At 43.0% G+C, this 16,221-nt stretch overlaps 1 protein-coding gene across 2 annotated transcripts in view; it reads right to left on the minus strand.

Annotated features, from left to right (window-relative positions):
• Window positions 1-8,050, minus strand: part of DGKI (diacylglycerol kinase iota) — a gene marked incomplete at its 5' end in the record, with an annotated part of 459,522 nt that extends 451,472 nt beyond the window's left edge. For both annotated transcript variants that reach the window (XM_081244467.1, XM_081244466.1), the window contains one exon: window positions 7,647-8,050. In XM_081244467.1, the coding sequence (XP_081100593.1) occupies window positions 7,647-8,050 (404 nt within the window). The remainder of the gene's footprint in view (window positions 1-7,646) is intronic.
• Between the last annotated feature and the right edge of the window lie 8,171 nt (window positions 8,051-16,221).

Genomic DNA, 16,221 nt, shown 5'->3' on the forward strand with positions numbered 1-16,221 from the left:
GTTGATTTGAGTCTTTTCCCTTTTTTTCTTGATGAGTGTGGCTAATGGTTTATCAATTTTGTTTATCTTCTCAAAGAACCAGCTTTTAGTTTTATTGATCTTTGCTATTGTTTTCTTCATTTCTTTTTCTTTTTTTTCTGATCTGATCTTTATGATTTCTTTCTTTCTGCTAACTGTGGGGTTTTTGTTGTTCTTCTTCTTCTTTCTCTAATTGCTTTAGGTGTAAGGTTAGGTTATTTATTTGAGATTTTTCTTGCTTCTTGAGGTAGGATTGTATTCCTAAAACTTCCCTCTTAGAAGTGCTTTTGCTGCATCCCATAGGTTTTGGGTCATTGTGTTTTCAACATCATTTGTTTCTAAGTATTTTTTGATTTCCTCTTTGATTTCTTCAGTGATCTCTTGGTTATTTAGCAGTGTATTGTTTAGCCTCTATGTATTTGTATTTTTTACATTTTTTTGTCCTGTAATTGATATCTAGTCTCATAGCGTTGTGGTCGGAAAAGATACTTGATACGATTTCAATTTCTTAAATTTACCAAGGCTTCATTTGTGACCCAAGATACAGTCTATCCTGGAGAATGTTCCACGAGCACTTGAGAAGAAAGTGTATTCTGTTGTTTTTGGATGGAATGTCCCTATAAATATCAATTAAGTCCATCTTGTCTAATGTGTCATTTAAAGCTTATATTTCCTTACTTACTTTCATTTTGGATGATCTGTCCATTTGTAAAAGTGGGGTGTTAAAGTCCCCTACTATTATTGTGTTACTGTCGATTTCCCCTTTTATGCTGTTAGCATTTGCCTTATGTATTGAGGTGCTCCTATGTTGGATGCATAAATATTTACAATTGTTATATCTCCTTCTTGGATTGATCCCTTGATCATTATTTAGTGTCCTTCTTTGTCTCCTGTAATAGTCTTTATTTTAAAGTCTATTTTGTCTGATATAGAATTGCTACTCCAACTTTCTTTTGATTTCCATTTTCATGGAATATCTTTTTCCATCCCCTCACTTTCAGTCTGTATGTGTCTCTAGATCTGAAGTGGGTCTCTTGTAGACAGCCTATGTATGGGTCTTGTTTTTGTATCCATTCAGCCAATCTATGTATTTTGGTTGGATCATTTAATCCATTTACATTTAAGGTAGTTATCGATACGTATGTTCCTGTTACTATTTTCTTAATTGTTTTGGGTTTGTTTTTGTAGGTCTTTTCCTTCTCTTGTATTTCCTGCCTAGAGAAGTTCCTTTAAGCATTTGCTATAAAGTTGGTTTGGTGGTGTTGAATTCTCTTAACTTTTGCTTGTCTGTAAAGGTTTTAATTTCTCTGTCAAATCTGAACGAGATCCTTGCTGGTTAGAGTAATCTTGGTTGTAGGTCTTTCCCTTTCATCATTTTAAATATGTCCTGTCACTCCCTTCTGGCTTGCAGAATTTCTGCTGAAAGATCAGCTGTTAACCTTATGGGGGTTCCCTTGTATATTATTTGTTGCTTTTCCCTTGCTGCTTTTAATATTTTTTCTTTGTATTTAATTTTGATAGTTTGATTAATATGTGTCTTGGCATGTTTATCCTTGGATTTATCCTGTATGGGACTCTCTGTGCTTCCTGGACTTGATTGACTATTTCCTTTCCCATGTTAGGGAAGTTTTCAACTATAATCTCTTCAAGTATTTTCTCAGACCCTTGCTTTTTCTCTTCTTCTTCTGGGACCCTTATAATTTGAATGTTGGTACATTTAATGTTGTCTCAGAGGTCTCTGAGACTGTCCTCAATTCTTTTCATTCTTTTTCCTTTATTCTGCTCTGAAGTAGTTATTTCCACTATTCTGTCTTCCAGGTCACTTATCCGTTCTTCTGCCTCAGTTATTCTGCTATTGATTCCTTCTAGAGTATTTTTAATTTCATTTATTGTATTGTTCATCATTGTTTGTTTGCTCTTTAGTTCTTCTACGTCCCTGTTAAGCATTCCTTGTATTTTCTCCATTCTATTTCCAAGATTCTGGATCATCTTTACTATCATTACTCTGAATTCTTTTTCAGGTAGACTGCCTATTTCCTCTTCATTTGTTTGGTCTGGTGGGTTTTTACCTTGCTCCTTCATCTGCTGTGTATTTCTTTGTCTTCTCATTTTGTTTAACTTACTGTGTTTGGGGTCTCCTTTTCACAGGCTGCAGATTCGTAGTTCCCATTGTTTTTGGTGTCTGACCCCAGTGGGTGAGGTTGGTTCAGTGGCTTGTGTAGGCTTCCTGGTAGAGGGGACTGGTGCCTGTGTTCTGGTGGGTGGGGCTGGATCTTACCTTTCTGGTGGACAGTGCCACATCTGGTGATGTGTTTTGGGGTGTCTGTGAACTTAGTATGATTTTAGGCAGCCTCTTTGCTAATGGGTGGGGTTGTGTTCCTGTCTTGCTAGTTGTTTGGCATAGGCCATCCAGCACTGGAGCTTGCTGGCCATTGGGTGGAGCTGGGTGTTAGCATTGAGACAGAGATCTCTGGGAGAGCTCTCACCGACTGATATTATGTGGGGCCAGGAGGTCTCTGGTGGTCCAGTGTCCTGAACTCAGCTCTCCCACCTCAGAGGCTCAGGCCTGACACCCAGCTGGAGCACCAAGACCCTATCAGCCACATGGCCAGGTATGCGGGGATTTTCTTGCCTTTTGGGAAGTCTGAGGTCTTCTGCCAATGTTCAGTAGCTGTTCTGTAGGAGCTGTTCCACATGTAGATGTATTTTTGATGTATTTGTGGGTAGGAAGGTGAACTCTACATCTTACTCCTCCGTCATCTTGAAGGCCCCCCTGCAATAGGAGACTCCACTGAAGATGCCAACCTCTGCAAGAGTTAGAGGTGCAGAGGCATTTTTTTCAGAGGGTTTGCAGCTTGCTTTTTTTTTCTTTTCCTTTGTGCTTTGTCTAGTTTCACTTGTTCACGAGGTGCTTCATGCAGAGGCCTCACACCCAGCACTTCAGATCAGAGTGCCTAGTAAGAAATGGCTGCGCTGACACCTCCAAAAGCCAAATTTTTAAAAACCTCCTTTCCCCAGCTCAGTGTGAAGGAAGGTCTTCTCCAGGCACATGTCACCAAGAAGGCAGGGCTCCCTTTCCACCTTGCTCCCCATCCAGGGATATGGTTTCACCCAGGGAGGGGCTGGCCACCAGCACTTCTCATCTCCAGCCTGCAGTTCTGTCTTCCAGAAGCACTATTCCAGGCAGGCTTGGACAAGAGAATCTGTCTTCTTTCCTCAACTCAACTCCCATGCACAGAGAGGAAACTCTAGTCCAGGGGCAGTAGGTGGAGAATCTAGAACGAAGGTTTTTATCTGATCCTGAAGTCTCTAAATATGAAACAAATGTGTAAAGAGCAGACCAAAAATTTTAAAAATAAAATAAAAGTATTTACAAAGGAGGATGCTTCATACTGATATTCAGGAAAAGAAAACTCCCCTCCCCATACAATATTGATTCCCATGCAAGGAAGAACAATGTCCATGCTCTCCTACTTGGCTTTCAACATTCTAATAGTCTTTCCTTAAAATCACAATCTTGTGTTGCAGGATAATACTCAAAATGGAAATACTTTGTTCTTATCAACCTGTAAAGAATGAGAGACCCTTTTTTACCTTACAGCATAATCTAAGAAGTTAAAAGCTCCTTGCTGCTACTTTTATCTCATACCAAAAACTCCCTTTCAGGAAGGTCTGGTATTACCATCCTGGTTTATAAGTAGAGAAACTGAAGCACAGGCATTACTATCTCATAAGTAATGGTAACTGTCCAGTCCTCCTTACAAACAAAATCACACTTCAACATTTATTCTGTGCTGCTCAAAGAGGTACAGACAGGCCAGCTCTTCACTGGATCTAGGTTCACCTACACAACTCCTGTGTAGTTTTTATTAAAAGGCATATAAAATTCTAACCTGGGTATCTTCACAGACATGGCAGGTGTCATGTAGGTGGTTTTGTTCTCAGAAGCAAAAGCAATATATTTTCTGGTGATCATGAATTTATATTCATTTCTATCTCAGAAAGAGTACAGGAGTTACTTAAAGTTATATGGTCAAAGGGACATGGTCCAAAGAACAAAGTATACAAGAGCTAATAAATAATGACCTGTGATATATTACAGAAGAGGTAAAAGAACAGCTTACGCTACACACACACATGCAAACCCAGACACCCAAGGGAAGAGTTCGAGCCAGAAGTGAATGGTTAGGGAAGCATAATGGGGTGTAAAGAAAATGTCATTTAGAGTCAGATCTGGGTTTAAAGCTGCCTCTTACCCAAGGTCTAAGCCTCAGGTTCATTTGTTTATAAAATGGAAATAACCATAATCACATCATAAAACTGTCATTGAATAGTAGATAAGATATAACATGCAAGAATACTTAGTGCAGTGCCTGTACACAGAAGACAACGAACATCAGCTACCTTCTCCTTCCCCTCCCCTGCATGTTTCTAAATGATTTTTTTTTTTTTACTGACTTAAATGGGAATTCTTATAGTGGTTAAAAAAAAACAGTTCCTACACATTACATAGTCATCGGCACATATGTATCTGTTGCAGCACCATAATTTGCAAAGAAAAAGGAAGTAGTAATTTTAAGAGAAAAGTACCAGCTCACTTGCACTGCCTTCTAAAACCTTCAGCTTTACAATCTACCGAGACTATTTGCTCTAGGGGAGCAGAATCTGAAATAAAGGAAAAATTCTCCTGAGAAAAATGGTTCCCAAAAAAAGAAAGAGAAGATAATGAGGGGAAATCGAGGGGTATATAAAGGAGTTTATTTTACTTAACAAAGTAAAAGTCGAGCAAAATGAATAATCTGCCTCCAGAAATGGTTATTTAAAGGTTTTCTGTAAAGGGCTCTGGTTCCTAAAAAGACAGGAGTCATTGCATATGCCCACCCACTCCTCATTTATTTTTAAACCCTAGCTTATATGTTCCTTAGCAACAGAAGAAGCAGAGGAGACCCCCACACACACACGCACACGCACACCATCTCCCCCAGCCCCCTTCTTCTCTCCTGTCAAGTGTCATTCCGCAAATACCCATGTTCTTCTAAAGATTTTTTTGACCACCTGCAGATCTCTTCTTCCCCACCTCAAATGATCCCCCTTACACAGCAGCCATACTTCACACCCTAACTCAACCCCTTCACTTAGATTCCATTCTGTGAGGTCTTCCTGACCCCTCTCCATCAACTTCCACCAGAAGCCATCCTCAGATGCCCCCCAGAAGTGAGGGGATGTGGTCCTCACTGAGAAGCCAATGCCCAGCTCCAGCCAAAGCTGCTCTTTTCTTTCAGACCATTCATTAACCCACCAGCGAAATGGCCAGGCCCAGCTACATCTGAGTCCAACATAAATGGCTGCCCTGGTGAATGGGTAGGCCATTCACCATGATTCCAAAAAAGTCATCATCATCATCAAAATGGAGACGCTCTCCAGGTTACCCAGGACAAACACGTGCCCGATGAAATACCTACCTTCTGCTGTCTTTCCTCTGACTTTGGGACTGCCTGGCCTTGTTCGGCTGGGCATGGCTTATGAGTTCAAAGATCAATTGTTCAGCCTTTGGAAAAAAAGAGCAGCGCAGCAATCCTCAGATATTAGTGTGCTTATGCATTGCCTGAGGAGCCTGTTAAAAATTCCTACCCACAGAGAGTTTGATTTTGTAAGTGTGGGGTGGTGGGCATTTTTAACCAGCCACCTGAGGTGATGCTGTTGCAGGAGCCTTCCTGAATTGGGGACTGTAAAGCTTTATTTAAAAGGAAATGATGTTCACAAAGTGGGATCCACCTCTGTGGATTGTAAGGCAGATGCGGTGTTATCCTTTTGCTAGAAAAACACCGTGTCTGGGTCGATGTCTATGTTTGCGTGTGCACACCCTTACACATGCATGTGTGAGCATGCAACCCAGAAAGCCATGGCCTCACAGAGTACTCATTTCCAAGAGAGAGGCTCAGGGAATGACCCCTGCCAAGAAGCGAGCTGAAATGATTTCCCTTGCAAACTCTGGCTTTGTAGCCCTACCCAGTGAGGTGTCACGATGATGAATACCAACGACACAGGAACGATTCTGGGCCCAGGAGCCCAGACCCACAATGTGCTCTGCATTATCAACTGTCCCTTCCAACTCGCAGTTCCTAAATTAGGCTGAATGTAGCCCCTGGTCCCCTAAGGGCCAGACAGGCCATCATAGCTAAGAAGTAGAACTGCCTGTGTCCTAGCATACCTCCCTAGAGCTACCTCACTCTCCACCACGTGTCTATTTTTAGAAACCAAAAATATAAAAAGAAAGATCCATTTCATCCTGATCTACATGAGTAACTAAAAGAGCAAGTCAGGTAGGAAACTCCCTCAATGCACCGTGAACAAAATGCACATGGGGGATGAGGGAGTAACACCCTCCCCAGGAAGGCCGTTTCGGAGTCGTCAGGAGCACATGCCCTAGTGACCGGGGCCTCCAGTCCAGGCAATGCCAATGGGGATCCCGGTGATTCACACACATGCTCCCAGAAATACAACACACACCCTCACAAACCCACACACCTCTGTCATCTGCTTTTGCTTACATAACACCACATGGTGTGACAGGCTTAAAACTTTATAAGCACTTCTGGAAAGGACTGCTAACTTAAAATGAGGAGGGTCACAAGGATGCTTTTATTGACCCCTTTTCAAGAAATACTCCAAGGCCAAGGAAGTGCACATCTTTGTAATTCTGTGCTTACCACCTCAACTTTTAAAATTAACAAGCAGTAAGGGTCTCCAAAACTCTCCAAATCTACCAATATCTTTATTCTTGCCTTAAGGTGGGGGGCAGGGGGGAGGAGAGAACCTACTGGATCCTCATTTCTCATTTGTGAATCCTGACACAATTTGGGGTAGTCTTTTGGCGTCATTCGGTGGCCATTTACCCCACACTGTCCTTGTCTTGTAAGTACACCCATCCTAGGGGCAAGCACGGCCCCATTCTCTCCCCTACCCCTTGCTTGCCAGCAGGCTCCCCAAGTAGTCCTTCTGGGCACACCCAGGAGAGAGGGAGAGACCACGTGTACGTGTGACCCTCCGGAACCAGTTGCGTATCTACAGACACAGATTCACAACGACTCTTCCTTAATGGGATATTTCAATGCAGGTCCAACTTCCATAAGGATTTCTCTTCAGGATAGAACGCTGTTCTTTCTGCCTGTCCGTGATCTCAAGTATCAAGTTAGTGCCAAAGGTTCACCCAGTAAAATCGGCAAGGTAGGGGGAGTGGTTGAAGATGACCCCGGCGTAGGGACAACTTTGAGGACTTCTCTCAAGAAAACCTGGCATATGTGTGTGTGCACCCCGCTCCCACACACACACACACACGCATTTTTACTGTTGTTGTTCTGACCTCAGGGACCCAGTCTTCTCTCCAGTTCCGGGGGGGAAACCTGGCGCACGTAGCTTCCCTCCAGCCCAGAAGGATGGGAATGAGAAGTGAACACACAGCCCAGAAGGGGGAGGGAGAAGGAAAGAGAGAGAGGGAGGGAGGCAGAGAGAGAGAGAGAGAGGGCGCCAGGTGCCCCCAAGTCCGAGGAAGCGCCTTTCGGGGGCGCAGAGCGGGTCTCGCGCCCCGCGGCGGCACCTGCCTCCCGCTGCCGGGCTCGCGTTCCTACCTGTAAGAGACCTGCTTCCGGAAAGTTAAGTTCCGCAGCTTCTCCTCCAGCGCCTCGTCCTTCTCTTTCGGGCCGGCGGCCCCGGGCTCTTCCAGGGCAGCGGCCCCAGCCGCCGCCGCTGCCCCCGCGCCCCTCGGGTCCACACCGCCCTCGGCGCCCAGGCAGCAGCTCCCGGCGCCGCTTCCGCTGCTGCTGCTGCCGCCCGTTGCCCCCTTCTCCTCCGCCGCCGAGGAACTGGGGTTCATGGCGACCGCTCCGGCGGCCGCGGAGGGAGCCGAGGCGGCGCCGCTGCAGAAGTCGGACAGACGAACAGCGCTGACGGCGGCCGCCACCGCCGGAGAGCGAACAGGTCTGCGCGCCGCTGGCAGGGGCGGCAAATGGCAGCCCCTTCCCGCAGCATCCATCCGCGGCGGCCCCGCACCGGGGCATTGTGGGAAACTCCGTGCCTCCACTCCCCCTCCCCGACCAATCAGAGGCCACCTCCCTCCGCCTGCCCCTCCCTTCCCGCTGCAAACCCGCGCCCTCCCGCCCCCCTGGCCTTTTCCTAAATCGGGGGCACCGGCCAGGGCCGAGCCTGAACTCTGCCCTGAGGCGTCGGGTCGCCGGAGAGGTGGACAGAGGGCAGGCGATGAGGAGGCGTCGGGCTTGGGGCGCGGACACTGGCAGCAAGAGAGGAGAGCTCCGGAGGGAAATTCGGAGGACAGCGTGCCGCACCCCGGTTAAGACACGAGGAAGCGGAGACCGGGAAGGGAGAGGTGCCCTGCCCAGGCAGCCGGCCCGGGAGCGGTAGCGCCCACCTTGGTCCCCGTCCCCTGATGCCTGATGTCCGGGGCGGCATTCTCCCCACCGCCGCTACCCGACCGTGCAGAGCCGGAGCCTGGCAGAAGCCTCCCTACGTGGGGAACCTCGGGGGGAATGCAGCGGGCGCGTGGTCGGGGCGAACCTGGGAGAGAATTCGTGAGCAGGGTACATTAAGGGATGAGGAGGAGGTCCAGTTTAAGATGCAGGCGAAGCGCCTACCTCCTCTCTCAGGGCGAGGGCTGGGACCCTTTCATCCCTGAATCCCCCAGCCCAGAGCCTTCCTTACACATAGAAAGATCTTCCTAAACAGCTGTTCATAGATTGAATCGGATCACAGGCCCCTCGGCGAAGCAGAAAGACTGAGAGAATCCAGGAGGCAAAGTGAGGACGTGAGCGCTGGGCGCTGCCGCGGCAGAGCGGAAAAGAAAGGAAGGGCCCGCGCGAGGAGGGGCTTCCCACCTCCGCGGACCCCACTGTCGACACAAAGCCAAGCTTGCCGTCTCTGCAGATTTAATTGTCCACCGGTCTCTTGTTTTTGTTTCTAAGGTTACTGAAAACTCTATGAGGTTTGAATGCTGTGCAACAAAGTGTGTGAGACAGATAGTTTTCCAAATTAGGAATTTTCACGCAAGAATCACTGCTGTCAACAAACACGAGAAAGATTTATACTGAAGGCTAAGTGTAGTAACCAAAATACATACGTATTCAATACATGGACAGGCAATGAGAGAACCAGACCAGGGAAGAATTTCAGGTCGGTGTTGCTGACGCCAAACAAGTTGCTTGATTTCCCCCCACCCCTTTATTTTCTCACGACTAGAATTAGGAGATTGAATAAGATACCTCAGATCTCTCTCAACTCCCTCATTCTGTAATTTGCTGCACGTGTACATTATAATAAGCCAAGGGTCAGGGCATTTCCAGAGTGAAGTGAGGAAAGGTAATAATAATAAAAATAATTTAAAAAACAGCTAGTAGTTATTAAGCCCTGGTTTTTACATGATGGATGTTGTGCTAAGCACTTTGCGTGCCTATCTCTGTGCTTTTTACTCTACCCCTCAAATGTATGCTCCCCGTTGCTCAGGCTTATGCAGCTAAAAATTGGCAGAACCAGGTATTACACCCAGGGTGCCTGATTATAGGTCTCTGCCCCTCACCCCTCAGCCCCCCGCCACCCCCCATGCAGCGTGCTCCATTTTCAGAGGAGAATGGGCATGTTAGGTGCTTCAACAGTCATGTTAAATGAGATCTGAGACGAACTAGTGTATCGTAACACCAAGGAAATGTCATCTTATCTGAATTACTAGACAGCTTCCTAACTCCTCCTTCCTGCTAGACAGCTCTCCATATGCTCCTCCAATCAATTCTCTAGCTCAACCCCCCAGAGATTTCGGATATGTTTTCCTCTACCTAAAAGTCTTCCAATTACATTGTATTGTCATTAGGGCAAAGTTCAATTAACCCCTTCACTGATTTTCAAGGCCACATTAGTGGGTGGTGTGCCAGCCCTGCCCACTTCCCCTCCACCCTGTCCTGATAGTGTCACTCTGAACTGGACTGTGTACCAGTCCCAGATGCTCTCTGCCCTCTCTGCTCCCATCTTTGCATACGTGGGTCCACTGCCTCCTTTTCTGAGTTCCTCCCATCCCTAATATTAGCCTAGCTAACTACATGGAAACGACCTAAATGTCCATCAACAGCTGAATGGATCAGAAGATGTGGTATATTTATACAACGGAATACTACTCAGCCATAAAAAAGAATGAAATATTGTAATGCCATTTGCAGCAACATGGATGCAATTAGGGATTATCATACTAAGTAAAGTAAGTCAGAAAGAGAAAGACAAATACCATATGATATCACTTATATGTGGAATCTAAAATATGGCACAAATTAACCTATCTACAAAACAGAAACAGACTCACAGACATAGAGAACAGACTTGTGGTTGCCAGGGGGAGGGAGGTGGGGGAGGGAAGGACTGGGAATGTGGGATGAGCAGATGCAAGCTATTATATATAGGATGGATAAACAACAAAGTCCTACTGTTTAGCACAGAGAACTATATTCAATATCTGGTGATAAACCATAATGGAAAAAATATTTAAAAAAAGAATGTCTATACATGTATAACTGAGTCACTTTGCTGTACAGCAGAGATTGGCACAACATTGTAAATCAACTATATACTTCAATAAAAAAATTAAATTAAAAATTAAAATAAATTCAATTTTAAACTATAATATGATGCCATTTTTTAGAATAAACAATTTGAAAATAGATGGTATTGGCTAAGGAGGCAGGAAAACCAACACTTTCTCAAATTGTTGGTAGAGTTTGGTATAGTCTCTGATGGGAAATTTGGAGAGATCCACCAATATTTGAAATGCCAACCTAATTGACCTAGCAATTATGCTTCTAGGAATCTGTTCTCTGATATCCTTGAAAGTGTACACTAAAAATTTAAGACTAATAACAATGTAAATGTTTGTTAATATAGGACTACTTACTTAAATTATCTTTCACCCAAATAATGGAATTCTCTGCAGTCATTAAGAGGAATAAGGCAAACTGATAAGATATTGATATAAAACAATCTCAAAAATATAACTAAAAGAAAAACAGGGTTCAGAGTACTTAGTATGCTACCATTTACAGAAAAAGAGAGGATAGCTACAAACATAATATTTCAGGAAAGATACATAAGAAAACAGTGATAATCAGTCAGAGTTGAGTGGCCTTAGCTAGAATCTTGAGTTTTGCCTGATTAAATAAATATATACCAACAGGAGACAGAATGTCTTCCAGGCTAACAGGAAAGCCAGATGGAGCAATCAGGTGTGTGTTTGCATGTTTAAAGAGTGTATTAACACAGCCACTATGGAGGTTCCTTAAAAAACTAAAAATAGAACTACCATACGACCCAGCAATCCCACTACTGGGCATATACCCTGAGAAAACCATAATTCAAAAAGAGTCATGTACCACAATGTTCATTGCAGCACTATTTACAATAGCCAGGACATGGAAGCAACCTAAGTGTCCATCAACAGATGAATGGCTAAAGAAGATGTGGCACATACATACAATGGAATAATACTCAGCCATAAAAAGAAACGAAACTGAGTTATTTGTAGTGAGGTGGATGGACCTAGAGTCGATCATACAGAGTGAAGTAAGTCAGAAAGAGAAAAACAAATACCATATGCTAACACATATATATGGAGTCTTAAAAAAAAAAGGTTATGAACAACCTAGGGTCAGGACAGGAATAAAGACGCAGACGTAGAGAACGGACTTGAGGACAGGGGGAGGGAGAAGGCTAAGCTGGGACAAAGTGAGAGAGTGGCATGGACATATATACACTACCAAATGTAAAATAGCTAGCTAGTAGGAAGCAGCCGCAAAGCACAGGGAGATCAGCTCGGTGCTTTGTGACCACCTAGAGGGGTGGGATAGGGAGGGTGGGAGGGAGATGCAAGAGGGAGGAGATATGGGGATATATGTATATGTATAGCTGATTCACTTTGTTATAAAGCAGAAACTAACACACCATTGTAAAGCAATTATACTCCAATAAAGATGTTTAAAAAAAAAAGTCTACCAACAAAAATGGGCTGCTACACAAAGGAAAATAAAGTTAAAAAAAAAAAGATCACTGAACATGCACTCGATTTTAAGACAGAGAGAAAGAAATAAACTTACACCAGAGAAGCACAAATAGTTCCAGCATAAGACAAATGAATTCTTGTTGTGGGGTGGCCTTCTGAGAAGTTACTTAAAATATCAGTTATCCTTTTAGACAATTTATTTTCCTTCTTGTTTTTCAGTGGTCACTAAGCAACCTTGTAATTATTCTTTCAACTTCTTAGTTACCTTGACTCTAAAAAGTGGAATCCTTGGGCATAGGTCAAAAGCACTCCAATCACAGGAAAAGAAATTGACATTCAGGTTTAAAAATATATCATGTATGATTTGGAGGAACGTAAGTACATAAACAAGAAAATGAGCTTCTCTGGGTATACTGAAACACGCTGCTTCTCATCTCAGACCTCCCCTGGAAAAAATCTCCATCACTGGACCCAAAGCCATGCCCCACTATTGGGCTCCTTACCTTATCTTTCTATTATTAATTACTGTTCCTTCTAACATAGATATCAGCACAGTCTTACATACCAAACTTGAGTCTCCCAAATTTTAGGCCTGATCAAAACAGCCTCAAGCATGAAATTTTAAAGAAAGAAAAAAAAATTTTTTAGAGTTTAGATCAGCCAGCAAGACAAGTAATAAAGAGAACATCATGTCTAACATTTTTAAAATGTATGTAGTGATTAAGAATTTTCAGGAAATAATACAGCATCATTTATTTTTTTAGAAAGCAAGTAACACACATAAACCACACAAAACACACATATACCACATACACACACACAAACACATACCATTTAGGGTCTAAGTTATTTAAAGACCATTCTAAGGTTAATAGAGCTTTGGAAAATATTGTCAGTAAAGGAAAAAATTAAAGGAAGTTTCCAGGTTGGAGCTGACGTGTGTAAGTTTAGTCCTGCCTACCACCTTTATACTTCCTGCTTTTGCTCCCTGGAATGCTCTACCTCAAAGATTCCCAAACTTTCTCAGTTTACAGAACACTTAGCATCTCAGTAATTATTTTTCCTGGAACCTCTAGACCAAAAGAAGAACCGAACACTTAGGTTTATTAGGTAGTTAAGTGCTAACGATTTAATAACCATTTATGCCTCAACAACATTCGTTGCTGTTTAAAAAAGTGATACATATAAATTGAAAGGAAAAAGATAATGTTTGTATTTCATCCTTAAATAGCCCCAATTACTTACTAATGAGATAGTAATGGGCATGATACAACTTCTCAAACCTTGGAATCATAATAGATACCACTTTGCTTTTTATCAGAGCAACCACTGAACACCCAGCTCTGCCAAGATAATAATGTCAGTGAAAATAATGTAGCATGATCCAGTGTGGAAACTGTCAACTACCTATAGTAATTTGCATGGTGTCTAACAGAGGTTGAGTATCACTGCCCTGAAATTTTTAAATATCCTTCAATGTCCCTGTGAATTCACGGCAGAGACCTGAGCTCCTCCACGGCATTCAGAAACCATGGCTCTACCCCAATATTTTTACATGATGTTTGTTTTTGCATGGGTTCCCTAGAAAACACATTCTTAGGCAAAGTTTACAAGCCAAGGCTTTACGGAGAATTGTAGTCCCAGGACGTTATGAAGGGAAAAGAGAAGTAAGGCAGAAAAAGAGGGAAAATAAATTCAAGGTGGTGAGTATGAGATGGCTGCATCCTCACAAATAAACAAACCTTGTTGCTTGGTCACCAGAACTTCATCCAGACAGAACTTACATCATCACTGTATCTGGGAATTCTGTCTGCAGGAAGAAGGGGCATTTCTCTGCCAGTTTCTTCCCGTCTCCTGACTCCTGTCTCTCACTGGTTGAAGTTTGTCCCTTAGGGAATTGACTCACTCTCCCTTCCAGGTTATGTTCCTGGGGAACCCAGCATCCTGCCACACAGCCGGACTTAGTCCTTTCTGGAAGTGATGGGAGGAAACTCTAAAACTAGAGACTGGTTGAGCCTGAGCATCAAGTTGTTGAGCTTCCTGCCACTCCCTGAGTCCAGCCCTTCTTGGGGGAGGCTGAGACAGCTGGCAGAGGTAGGATATGAGGCAATGTCAATGTCCATGGTGGAGGCTTTCCATTAAGCAGAAAAGAAACAATAGGTTGGGGGGACAGGGGAGGCCAATCATTCTGGAGACGCACATAAACTGGGTCCTGGAGACTCTGCTTCTTCTCGTCGTTCAGGTCTTACCTCTCATGTCACATTTTCAAAGAAGCCTCCCTGACACTTCCTAAAATGCCCTTCTTAGCCATAGCTGACACAAAACTGTGTGTTTTTTTCTTAAATTCATAGCACTTCCCACTGTCTACATTGTACTATTTACTTCTTTGTTTTCTCGTCTTAGAACATTAGAACATGAGCTCTATCTTAGCTAATGTCTTCAACAAAACTACGAGACATACAGTAGGTACATTAAAAATGTTTATTGAATGAATGAATAAATGTTATCTAACATTCATGGGCCTAGAAAGAAAATCAGAGGGCCAGTCAGGAAGGTGCTGGGATTGTAAATTTACTAGGCAATAAGGAAAGGAGAGATCTGTACGAGGACTGTATTAAAAAACCCAAGATTCTCAGGCTTACACTATTGCATACAAAATATGAAGCTGCCATACAAAATATGGATACCTGTTGAAATAGAATGGAGAACAATCGTTTAGGTTCTATTGATAGGAATTAATAGGAACTTATTAGCATGGGCAGTCTCTAAGCTAGATTTAAATTAAAATAGAGCTATTCTTTCTCCAGGATGAAAGGGGTCTTAAACTCATCCAATCCAGCCTTCCATCCACGCACAGTACTCCCACAGCATTCCTTCACATGATCCTTTTCAGCCTTGAACAACAGAAGTTATGGGGAGTCACTACTTTCTAAGACAGCTCAGTCATTTTCAGCAGGGTATGTCATTTTCAACGGGGTATGTCATAAATTTCTTCTCAGTTTTCGTTATTATTCCTTACTCTGTTTGTGCACCCAGAAGACATAACATAATTTACAATGTTCTTGTACTTGAGCAGCTGGTTTGGGGGGCCAAATTGAAGGAATTAACATTTATTTTCATTAAATTTCCCCTTGCTGTGTTCTGACCATCATTCACCCACCCAAGAGTCTTGGGGATCTGAAGTATGTCATTCATTGCATTCACAGTCCCTCCTGACTCTCTATCAACAGCAGATCTGATCTGCAATATACTGTGAAGTTGCCGATCAACTTCCTGAAAAGAATAAGGTCAGAAACAGAATGAATGGTGTACCGCTAGAAACCTCGATCCAGGCTGATAGTCATTGGTTTTACAGGCAACCACTAAACAGTGATATATACTGTTCTAGGCGCTAGCAATTCATCAGAGAAAAACTAAAGACCTCTCTCTTTCTGCTCTTTTGGTGCTAAACCTTCTAGTGGTCTATTAATCAATAACTTTTGTGAATAGTTATTAAAATCCAAATTAAAATATTGAGCTGAACTTTTATCTGCATTTCTCTATTTGTGGACAAATTTCAGTTGAGGGACTATGTGCAGTACTCTATTTCTATTACATTTCCCCAAAGTATCAGACAAGAAACCCTATCAAAGAAAATGAGGCTAATCTAATGTGACTTTTTAATTAACCCATCTTAATTTCCAAAAATCATATCCTTCTTTTTTCAACATATTACAAACACTTCTTCAGCCTCTCCTATAGAAACAGTATGCTAATGCTGAGGATTCAAAGATAGATACAATTCAGTAAGTTTCCTGAAAGAGTTTACTATTTAATTGTAATAAATGAAAACCATTTCCTTTCTTTTTTACTGAAAGTGATGAAAGCCATGTGGCAGACCCCAAAGCCTTTTTATTCAAAATCATTCATGTCCCCTTTCTCCCTCATCTTCTTAGACTACAGAGATATACAAATAAAATACTCCTTCCCAAACTGCCCTGCAGTGAAGTGTGACTATGTGACCTGGTTCTGAACAATGAGATTGAAGCCAAAATAACCAGATGAGGGAGGCTTCTGGGAGAATGTTTTACTAGTACAGAAAGATAATTTGCCCTTTCAGTCCTTTGCCCATCTTCCTTCTTCAATTCAGTGCCTAGATGTGTAATAGCCATTTTACAACC

Source organism: Mesoplodon bidens, assembly GCF_964165515.1.
Source record: "Mesoplodon bidens genome assembly, chromosome: 9".
Classification (NCBI taxonomy): domain Eukaryota; kingdom Metazoa; phylum Chordata; class Mammalia; order Artiodactyla; family Ziphiidae; genus Mesoplodon; species Mesoplodon bidens.